The sequence below is a fragment of the Plasmodium relictum genome (assembly GCF_900005765.1).
Source record: "Plasmodium relictum strain SGS1 genome assembly, chromosome: 3".
NCBI classification, from domain to species: domain Eukaryota; phylum Apicomplexa; class Aconoidasida; order Haemosporida; family Plasmodiidae; genus Plasmodium; species Plasmodium relictum.
This window is the reverse complement of record NC_041681.1, coordinates 126,341-139,089: the sequence shown is the minus strand read 5'-3', so window position 1 is coordinate 139,089 and position 12,749 is coordinate 126,341. Positions and strand designations below refer to the sequence as shown.

The 12,749-nt window shown below is 18.0% G+C and overlaps 2 protein-coding genes across 2 annotated transcripts; one reads left to right on the top strand and one right to left on the bottom strand.

Annotated features, from left to right (window-relative positions):
- Positions 1 to 602: 602 nt before the first annotated feature.
- Positions 603 to 2,931, bottom strand: PRELSG_0302500 (ag-1 blood stage membrane protein homologue, putative; the record flags this gene model as incomplete). The annotated part of the gene is made up of 9 exons (XM_028680011.1): positions 603 to 802; positions 868 to 955; positions 1,045 to 1,304; positions 1,472 to 1,595; positions 1,757 to 1,926; positions 2,065 to 2,123; positions 2,221 to 2,407; positions 2,570 to 2,710; positions 2,802 to 2,931. 9 exons carry the CDS (start codon positions 2,929 to 2,931, stop codon positions 603 to 605), a joined length of 1,359 nt encoding a protein of 452 aa, XP_028531550.1.
- Positions 2,932 to 6,688: 3,757 nt separating this feature from the next.
- Positions 6,689 to 12,523, top strand: SEC24B (protein transport protein Sec24B, putative; the record flags this gene model as incomplete). Its single annotated transcript, XM_028680010.1, has 5 exons — positions 6,689 to 11,389; positions 11,532 to 11,912; positions 12,039 to 12,105; positions 12,233 to 12,314; positions 12,400 to 12,523. 5 exons carry the CDS (start codon positions 6,689 to 6,691, stop codon positions 12,521 to 12,523), a joined length of 5,355 nt encoding a protein of 1,784 aa, XP_028531549.1.
- Positions 12,524 to 12,749: the final 226 nt, after the last annotated feature.

Genomic DNA, 12,749 nt, shown 5'->3' with positions numbered 1-12,749 from the left:
TACATGCAAGAGTATAATTTCTTATATTTTACATGAATTTTATAATATATATATATATATATATATATATATGGGTAAAAACAATCAAATTATATTTTTTATTTTTCATTATCATTGAGCATTAAATTCAATAACAGCTACTTTTTTAATTTCTTTATTTTTTACTTAAATTGTCTACTAATAACAAAAACAAAAAAAAAAAAAAAAAATGAGATAAATTAGTAAATACTAAAAAAAATAATACTTTTTATATTTAAATTTAAATTTATATATGTATATATATAATTATTTATTCTATATTTAAAAGAAAACACAAATTTTTTTTATTAGATTGTTCATATACATCATTTTAATTAATTTTTAAGATGTTTACTTATTAAAAATATTGAATTTACAAGACTTTAAAAATTACACTCATCACAGATAAAAAAAAATAATATAAAAATAATTTAAAAAATATATATATGCATTTTTATTATAATAAAGCAAATAGGACTTCTGTAACATTTATTTTAATTCGTTACTATGCTTTATATTAGTTTCTTAAGCTTTTCTTTCTTTAAGTTTTTATTAATACTGTGATGATGAATATATAGTTTTTTTTATATTTTATAATTATATGCACCTCTGTTATTTTCTATTTCATTTTTATCATTATTTTTTGTAAATTCATCCTTGATAAATTCTTTTTTCTCTTTAATCTCATTAGAACTACTTTTCTCTAAATACATTTCATTTATCATTTTATTTGTACTTTTTGGTAAACTACGACGAAATCTAGGAGATGATACTCTTCTTTTCCCTGAAAAAAAAATATAAATATCTTTTTTTTTTTAATTTTTCATAATATATTAAATTTTAATTTACCTATTAATTTTTTCATATTAGTCTCTTGCATTATTCTATTTTTGCGTAATTCTAATTTTTCACCATAAGATTCTTTTAAAATTTTTAACTAAATTTAAAAAATATATGAAAGTATATATTATAAAATATATATATATATATACATAAATATATTTTTCTTTCTTATTTTAAAATTACTTCATTTGTAAAAAGTGTTATAGCATCAATAATATAAGAAAGATGCTTTTTAGAATGAATACATAAATTATATCTTACATCTTCATATGAATATATAATACTGGCATTTGTATTATCTTTATTATCAATAACTATCCTATGTATACTAAACAATGGAATATTTATATCTCTATGTATATTTCTTTCTATTATTGTTTCAATATTAATTGTTTCATCTTCTTTATTATTTTTAAAGCAGAGGAAACATAAAAACCATTCACCTATTACATATTATAAAAAAAAAAATAAATAAATAATTATATTAACTAAAAAAAATACATATAATAATGAACAAAAATTATAACAAAACAACAATAACTGTAATAATAACAATTATAATAAAAAAAAAAAAAAAAAAAAACTATTTCATTTAAAATAAATACTTTACCCATTATCTCTTTTGCAGACATATATTTAGGTACATACGCGTAAAAATCAAATACATATATTTCTTGTTCTAAAACAAAACTTATTAATCTCAATTTTTGCATTAAACTTATATCATTTATATCCTTTGAAAAATAGAAAAAAATATTTAAATAGTTTAAAAACATTATATAGCATAATTAAAAATACAGTAAAAAAATAGTTACAATTAATGCTCATAATATATATATATCTAAAAATGTAACTATGAAATTATTGATAAGCCTAATTATATTTTTTTTATTACTGTATCAATATCTATGATAGATAGATTTTCGTCGTCATCATCAAAGTTTTTATGAATATCTTGAAAGTTAATTTTCTTTTTATTTTCACCTAAGTTTTTTGAGCTATTCTTCCATATTTCAAGACCATCTTGTATCAGCATACACTCATTAGGACATGCATATTTTTGAACTAATAAATAAAAAGGAAAAACGAAATCAAGAGAAAAATAAATAAGAAAATAAATAAAAAAAAATATATATTATTTCAATTAAAAAAAAAAAAAATAAATAAAATAAAATATTTATTCTCTCAATATTTTAAGTTTACTTTTATAAAAGGACATTTGTACTTTACAAATTTCTTGCCCATCCTTAAAACATACGAACCTAGTCATATTTTTTAGAATTTTAAATAATTTAAAAATAATATAATAAATAAATATATATTTATATATATAAATGCTTTTCCTTTTTAATATTTAACCATTGATTTTTAGGAAACGATTTCATAACAATACTTGAGTTGATATCTATTTTTATTTCTCCTATATGAATTTTTTTTGTAAGTTTTGTTGTAAATAAATTAACATTTAAAGTTTCATCACACTGTCTAATTTTTATATCCACTCTTTGATCAGTATGTATTCTATTTTTCTTATTAGTAGTAATTTCTAAAAGAAAAAATAGAAAATCAAAATGATCAGTTATAATTTAATAACAACATTTTGTTCAATTAAATATTAATAAAGTCAATATTATTTCATTCATAACAATAACTATATTATAATAATAACGTATTTTTATAAAAGTAGAAAAGGAAAATATTTCTTTACCGTCAGTTTTAAAATCATATTTATCTGTACTAAATATAATATATATTTTTTTATATTTATTTATATTAAATATTTCAGTTATCCTTATTAATAAATAGAAAGTCCTATAATTATGTAAACCGCTGAAATAATACATAGAAGCTGATAAGAAATATTAAAAATTTATAAATATATATATATATATTTTAGCATTATAATAATTTATAATTCCATTTTAAAAATTTATGAATACCAAATGGCTCAAAATCACTTATATGAGGGCATGCTCTTTTATAACTTCTTATAATGCACGTAAAGCATTTTTTTGATAAATCATTAAATTTGTTTTTAAAAAAATTTAAAATAAAGTTAGTACCAAGCATTTCTTTTTTATATTATTAAATTTAAGAATTATATATTATTTTAAAATAAAGGCATCTCAAATATTATTTAAACATAAGGAATAAAATAATATCATTTAGAAAAACAATTTATTTCTATTCAAAATAAATGTTTCAGAATATATATAATTTAATTTAAGAATATAAGTATTTATATATCTTATTTTATTTAGATTATTTTAATAGAACAATTCTCTTTGTGCTTTTTCTATCTTTTAAATAAATTGTACAAATTTTGTGTATATAATCTCGTTTTTAATTTTTATTACTAACTCTATATATTTTTCTATTTATTAATTATATATACATATTATGTTACCTAAAATTTTTGAGGTTTATATTTCACTAAATATTTTTGATATTGAATCAGCATTTGTGCTATCTATATGTATATATTTTTTTTTATAGATATAATAGTCTACTATTTTATATTATGTTACCTTTTATTTTATTTTAATTTTCTTTATTTTTTTTTTTATTTCAATTATATTTTGATACATATATACATGTTTTTTTTTCTAAAATTTCTTATGAATAATGAAAATTGAACAAAAATTACAAAATTTTTAATGCACACACATCTAATAGAACAAAAATATATTTACAATTTTATGAAGAACTTTTATATTTTTTTTGATATGTATGTACTTTTAAAAAACTAAAATTTTTTTTTTATGTTTGCATAAAAAAGACAACACGATTTATTAAGAAAAAAAGTGATTTTATGTTTAATTTTTGAATTAAAACTTTTTTTGATACCACTACATCATATAATATGCAAAATAAAATTGAATTTAGTCAATTTTTAAAATTTTACATTTTTCTCAATAATAACTAAAGTAAAATTTTGCTAAAGTAAAATTTAAATAATAATTTATACTAAATTATCTATGGGAGTAATGAAAAAAAATATCAAGTAGAAATAGGAGAAAAAAAAAAAAAAATGAATTTTATAACTTAATTTTTCTTTGATTTTTACATTTTATAATTGAACTTAACACATTTTGTTTTATTTATTTTTATATTTTTTTAATTTTATAACTAAATTAATTTTGATTTTTTTTTACTAATAACTGTTGTTATAATTATTATTTTAATTTAAATAACAAATTATTTCTTTATTACATATTCCATAAATCATAAAATTAAGAAGATTAATTTAAATATACAATTATATTAATAAAAAAAAAAAAAAAGATGATAACAAAAAAATAGGTTACTTTATAAAATACATATAAGTTTTATAAATTTTAAAAATCTAAATAAAATAAAATCAGTCCTATTTATTTTTTTTTTTTTTTAATTCCTTTGATTCTTTACATAATGAAACTTTTTAAAAGAAATGCTTTATTTCAGTCCAAAATTACGTACAGTGTTTTTATAAGTATTTAAGAATAAATAGCAATGAACAATATAAGATATTTATAATGATTTATTTAAGAATAAGCATAAAAATAATTAAAATAAATGAAAAAGCATAATTTATATTGATGTCACAATATTGAAAATATATATATATATATTATGTGTTTTCTCTTTTTGATAGTATTTGTGTAATGGTTGCTAATATTATTTCTTCAATTTCTTAAATTTTTAAAGTGCTTTTATAAATAAGTCATTTTAGAACTTCATATAAAGAAGAAAAATTAAATAGACATATTCTCACAATTGTATCAAAATAATGGAATATAGTGTAGTAAAGAAATAATAAAAATACTAGATAATAGTTACTTTAAGTTGTTCGAATATTTTTTCTTTATATATTTTAATATTTATATATTACATAATAATTTAAATAATTAGTAAATTTGTTTACATTTGTAGTCTTTTATAGAATATATTAATAAATAAGACTAAGCTTGTTTTAAAATGGAAAATAATAAAATTTTGAAAAATTAGCAGATAAAAATTATAAGAATAATAATTGGTTTAAATTTGTACATGTTGAATTAACATAATGTTTGATTATTATTTACTTTGTAATAATATATATATTTGTTGTTCATACTTTACTTTTAATTTTGATATTAATTTATTATTTATTTTTTATGTATAATATATTTAATGAAAAAAAAAAAAGTTATCTTTAAAATAAAATATCTTTTAGTTTGTCTTATGAACATTTTTTATTAATCTCACTAAAAGGATAAAAAGAAAATTTTATGTCTATACAGAAACTTTGAAGCATTTTTAATTCCTTTTTTTTTTTTAAACTTTAAAAGAATATATCCATTTTTAAAATATGTTTATTCTTCCTTTATTTTTCCTATACATTCAATACAAATTACATTATAAAAAAAAAGAATTTTATTTACAATAATTTAAAATATTTCATTTTTACTATAATACTACAATTCTAATGCAAATTTTTTCTTTTTGATCATTATAAATTTAAAAATTTGCATATTTTTATAAATAAAAAAAATAAAAAATATTAAAAAAATTATAAAACCAAAAAGAAATATTAAATATTCTTCATATTTTTTAGTATACATATATATATGTATATTATAAAAACTCAGTACATAGTTGTTATATTTATTGCATTCCTTCTTGTGGTAGTGATACACTAAGTTAAAAATTAATAAATTTATATGGCATTTTTTATTAAAATAAAAATAATTATTCTATTATTATTTTTTTTTTTTTAAACATATCTTATAAAAGATTTACATTTTACATAATTTCACTCTTGAGATCAACTATCATAAAATAAAAAAATTTCAAAAATAATATTCAAGAAATTAGTATTTTTAACATCAAATTTTAAAGATAATATAGGATAATTCAATATATTAATATATTTTGATGCATATTAAAAGGAATTTTTTTTTTTTTTTTTGCAATTTAAATAATAATTCTGTATCTTTTTTTAACTACATAGTATAATGACATTTCCAACGAATTATAAATTTTTAAATTTTTAATATAAGAACAAATATAGTATATCAGATGTCATTAAATAAAAATTTATGAGAAATTCATCAAGAATATAAAGACCATTATAACTATGAATGCATATTAATATTCATCTGAAATATTTGTATATATATATATATATATATTTCACTTTATTATTATATTTTATTTTTTCACTTATTTCTCTACTAGCTTTTTTAGTCTTTTTTTTTAGTTAATTTTTTAAATATAAAAAGTTTCTGGTTTTCAATTAAATGATAATATGTGTAATTTTAATGTAGATCTCATATTTTTCTTATTTAATATATGAAAAAAATAAAACACACATAAAAAAATGAATTTTGTATCGTTTGCATTAAAAAAAAAGATATTCTTAAATTTTAGATTTATTATATTTTTATTTATTTTATTTTTTTTTCATTATTTAATTATTTTTTTTATTTTTATATTTTCTGATAATTTTTTTAAATCAATATTTGGATAAATTGAGATTAAAAAAAAAAAAAATTTATATGATTATATACTTTTTAAGAATTTTACAATTTTCTTTTAAACTTAAATTTTTTTTTTTTTTTTTGTTTCTTAAAAAATAAAAAAGAAAAAAATGCTAATATAGAGGATAGTAACGATTTGCTTTTATATAAAAATTTAACATTTGAAACATTAATGAATTTGTAAAAAATAAAAAAAAAAATTAAATTTTATAAAAAATTTAAATATTCGTGATAATAATAGATTAAGTATACACAAAGTAAATGAAAATACTTAAAATTTTTTAGATAATAAAAATAATTTAAATTATGAGAAAAATATATATAATATGAACAACCCTTCAATAAGAAAAGAAACTGAAAATTTTTGCAGTTTTTCAAACAAAAATTTATCAAGTATAAATTTAAATACAACCAAATGTAATAAATTTGTTAAAAATGAAAAAAAATCTTCTGAAAAACTAGAAAACAATAATAATAATAATAATTTAAATAATTACTCAAATAACTATTTTTCATATGATAAAAGCATAGAAAAAATTAACCAGAATGTAGAATTTAATAAATTAAACGAAGAAATACCATTAAAAACTAATAATAATTTTTATTCTCACAATATTTCTGATATATACATGAATTCATTAACTACATCGAATTATTGTTTAAGTAAAGATATTTCTTCAAAAGTAAATTTAGATGAAAATCTCAAAAGAGAAAGCAAATTGAATAACGAAGATAAAATAACAAATATATCAAATAATTATAATATATCTATAAATTTATTAAACAATAATGAATGTATAAACACATTTAATAATTCAAATACAAATGATAAAATAATACAAAATAAAAAGGAAATGACAGAAAAAAAAAATGTAAACTCTTATTTTAGTAGTTTTGATAAATTAAAAAATAATGAAGAAAAAATAAATTACAGTTATAATAACTTAATCTCTAGAGATAATGAAAGAAATTTAAAGGCAGAAGACTATCAAATTAATAGAATATCTGAGCTCGAATTAAAAAATAATTTGAATACTTCTTTTGTAAAAGTATCAGAATGTAATATCATGGATAATAATTTAATAAAAGAAGCGGAAGGTAGGCATTTAGTAAGTAGTAGCGCTTATAATAACTGTCAAAATAATAATATTAATAAATATATGGATAATAATATTGATAACATATATAAAAATATAAAACAATTTGAAAAAAATAAAAATGATATAAATAAAAATTTAACGTATGATAACTTAAAAAGTGATAAGCAAGGCATCGATGATGAAAAAAAAAACAGTAATAATAATGGAATAAGTGAACTGAAAAATGTGGATTCCTTTGAAACTGAAAATTATAAAGAAAGTATAAAATTACAAAATATTTCTAAAATAGGTATAAACAATTATAATATAATGGAGAGTTCAATCAATCAAAAAGAAAGTAAAAGTAATTTAAAGCATGATTTAATGGATAATAAGCAAAACAGTTCAATTAATGTCGTTTTTAATAATACTTCTGTCAATAGTAAATATATTAATAATAGCTCAGTAAGGGATATTTATAAAAATCATTTGAAAATTGATGAAATGAATGGAGCAAATACCTTAAAAAATAAAGAAAAAAATATAACTCATAGTATAAATGAAAATAATAATGTTAGTATAGAATATGAAAATGAGTTATCAATTTATAAAAACAATTGCAGAGAAGTAAATAATTATGAAGCATCTAAAATAAATGGTAAGAACATCAATAATGTATCTGAATGCAGCAAAAATAATATATATAATATAAATAATATACCTAGTAAAATTAACCATAATTTTAATGATAACATAATGCAAAACAATATGAACTTTTTAAATAAAGAAAAAATGAATGACCAAGTTAATGATCCATTGAATAAAATAAATTATAATATATGCAACGCTATGCAAAATAAATTAGTGAATGAACCAGGTTGTATAGCAAATAATATAAATAATCAGGTTAATAATAACAGGATTAATCATCAAATGCATTTTGAGATGATTGATAAGCAAGTATATGATAATATGAATAACTTTGAGTTATATAATAGTAATAAAAATAATAATAATAATAATAATAATAATAATAATAATAATAATAATAATAATAATAATAATAATAATAATAATAATAATAATAATGATAATGATAATGATATTAATAATGAAATGCTTAATAATGATACAAATAACAAAATATATAATAATGATGCAAATAATCAAATATGTAATAAAATAAATTATCAAAGGCTATTTGATAATAATGATAATAATAATAATAGAGTCTATACTAATGTGGATAATAAAGCATATAATAATATGGATAATATAGCATATAATAATATGAATAATCAAGTATATAATAATATGAATAATCAAATATATAATAATATGAATAATCAAGTATATAATAATACAAATAATCAAATATATAATAATATGAATAATCAAGTATATAATAATACAAATAATCAAGCATATAATAATGTAGATAATAAAGTATACAACAATGCAGATAATAAATTATATAATAATGAAGATAACCGTACATATAATAATGGGGATATTCGACCATATAGCAATGTAGATAATAATATATATAATAATATGAATAATACACTTGCATATTATAATTATAATTACAATCCAAACGGAACTAAGGAATCAAATAATTATAATTATTACAATAACAACATAAATAATGAATTAACTAGTAAACAAAATAACAACTTATACTTAGGAAATGCTGTTAAAACTGGAGAATATAATTTAGATTCAAAGCATGAGGAAAATGAATTGGAAGAAGAAAAAGAATTGAATAAAAAAAAAAATGAAGTATATGAAGATGAAAAAGAAAGTTCGAGTGATGAAAATTCAAGTAATAATGAAAATTCTATAATAGACAAGGGGGAAGTATACACCTTAATTAAAAAAACCTTAAATCGCATAGACATGAATAAGATTCCTAGACCTATAATTAATTTTTATGATAAAAAGAATAAAAGAAACCTAAAAGTTTTTGAAACGTGCAAGTATATTTCTCCTCCTTCTTTTTTTCAGCCATATATATCTATTGATACTGGCAAGGCAGATCCTCGCTTTATTAAAAGTACTTTATATCAAGTTCCATTATTTTCAGAAACATTAAAATTATCTAAAATACCATTTGGTGTTATAGTAAATCCCTTTGCATGTTTAAATGAAGGAGAAGTAGATAAAATTGATATGAAAGATGTTATAAATGACAAAGAAGAAAATATAGAGATATTAAGGTGCCCTAAATGTTTTAGTTATTTGCATGCAACTATATTGGAGGATTTATCAAAATCAAAAAATTGTGTTTTTTGCGAAACACAATTTTTTATTAACGAGAATGTATTATTCGATATATATCAATATAATGAGAAGATAAATCAAAGAGAAAATGAAAATTATGGAAGAATTTCTCCATTATTAAAAGGTAGTGTAGATATTTTGTTACCTCCAATATACTTTAATAATTATAATAGTATAAAATTATCCTATACTTATTTAAACAAAAACATTAATCAAACAGCTACTATGATAACAAATAAAATAAAGTCAATAACGAAACAAATATCAAATTCATTGGTTACTTATGATATGAAAGGATCTGGTAAACAAAAAATGAATAATACATTTAATGAGACATCAGAAACTAACAAGATAGTATCAAATAATTTTTGCACCGATCCATCTCAAAGTAACGAAGAAATAATAAATAACATAAATTTTAATTTTAATGAAATAAAAAATATGATAAATGAAAAAAAAGAATCTGAGGAATATAAATTTAAAAGAGATAATATATTATCAAAGTATCCCCAAATTAAGAAATGCTTACCTCCTTATTTTGTATTTGTCGTAGAATGCTCTTATAATGCAGTATATAGTAATATAACTCATACCATATTAGAAGGAATTAGATATGCAGTACAAAATACTAAATGTGATAAAACAAAAATTGCTATCATTACATTTAACAGTGCAATACACTTTTATAATTGTAAAAAAAATAATAACAATAACCAAGTAATTGTAATGAGTGATATAGATAATCCCTTTATTCCTTTACCATTAAATGATTTATTTTTTGGATGCATAGAAGACTTAGACAAAATTAATAACTTGATAGATGTCATTAAGTCAATTACAAGTACAATGCAATCATACGGCTCATGTGGAAATAGTGCTTTGAAGGTTGCCATCGATATGCTAAAAGAAAGAAATGGAGCTGGGAATATTTGTATGTTCTATACATCTACTCCAAATTGTGGAACTGGAGCAATAACAGAGTTAAAAAGAGATTTTCAAGAAAATATGTCAGAGGTAAAACAAAAAATTTTTTACGATTCGTTATTATTAGATTTATATTCTTATAATATTAGCGTAGATACATTTATTATTTCATCAAATAATATTCACATTTGTGTACCCTCCTTACAATATATTGCGCAAAATACAGGAGGAAAAATATTATTTATTGAACATTTTGTATGGCAAAAAGACTATAAAGAAATATACATGAATATAAAGGATACTCTAACATCAGAAGATATAGCTTATTTTTGTGAATTAAAATTACGATATTCTCAATATATAACAGTAAAGAATTTATTTTGTTGCAACAATAATTTTAATTCAATAATTAGTGTTGATACTATTAAAATTCCCAAAATAAGATATGACCATACCTTTGCATTTTTATTTAATTATTCTGACATGTTAGAAACAAAAAAACAGTTGTACATTCAATGTGCATGCATCTATACAAATTTAAATGGAGATCGTTTCGTTCGTTTGCATACAACTCATATGAATTTGACTACTTCCTTAAGCACTGTTTTCAGATATACTGATGCTGAAGCATTAATGAATTTATTAATTAAACAATTATGTACAAATATTTTACATAATGATAATTATTCAAAGATAATAATAGATAATTTAGCTGATATTTTATTTTCTTATAGAGTAAATGTACGAAATAAAATATAATTTAATTATTAATAAAAACAATACATTTAGAAATATTCTATATATGTTAATCTAATTTATTAAAATTATTTAATCATCAAAATTATCTATATATTTATATATATATATATATATTTTTTTTTAGTGTGCCTCTTCTGCTCATTCAGGTCAACTAATTTTGCCTGATACATTAAAATTATTACCTCTTTTTGTATCTTCTTTACTGAAACACAATGTTGTGAAGAAAGAAGTTTTACATGATTTAAAAGTATACAGTTTAATAAAATTGTTGTCTTCACCAATCATTTCATCTCTTTTGTATGTGTATCCTATTACATATTTAATTCACATGAAAGGAAGGGAAAATGAAATTGATTCGATGGATATAGATGATGAGATATTTCTTCCTAGAACAATACCAACAAGTGCAGAAAAAATTTATTCAAATGGAATATATTTAATAGATGCTTGTACCCATTTTTATCTTTACTTTGGATATCATTCCGATATGGATTTTACGATAGAAGTAAATTATTATTTTTTAACTAAATAGAATGAAATTTACTTTATATAATGAGAAAAAATGAAATTTTTATGTATATTATCTATAAAAATATATATATGTGTTATATTTATATTATTTTTTTTAAAGATTATAGGAGAGATACCAACAGAGCAAAATTACCATGAATTAAGTTTGACAGATAGTATTAATGCAAGTGAGAATAAAAAATTTATTTATATTTATTAATATATATATAAAAAAATAATACAATTATTAAAAGGAATATATTCGTTTTTTGTTATATTTGATATAAATTTACTTATATCTTTTTTTCTAAACAGAGAAAATTCAACGTATAATTCTTAACATAACTAGAATATATCATTTCAATAAATATATCCCATTAGTTGTAGTTGCACCAAAGTAAATATATAGCAAAAAAAAAAAAAAAAAAATTAATATTCATATGTCTGTAAATGTAATCATTTTTTTTTTTTTTTTTTTGTAGATCTAGTCAAGAATCACATTTAATATCATTATGTGTCGAAGACAAAGTTGATAAGGAATATAGCTATGTAAATTTCTTATGTTTTATTCATAAATTAGTACATAAAAAAATTGATGAATCATAAAAATTTTTAAAAAAATAAAATAAAAAAGCTTATTTATATTTATATGGAAATAAGGAAAATATATAATTGAAGGCATTAATTACTTATCACAATATAATATGTTATATTTTTTTTTTTTTTTTTTATTTATAAAATTTTATGAATTTAATACATGATAAATATAAGTATATTAAAATTTAAGAGAAAATATTTATTTTAATTTTTTTTTTAACTATAACAATTGTTT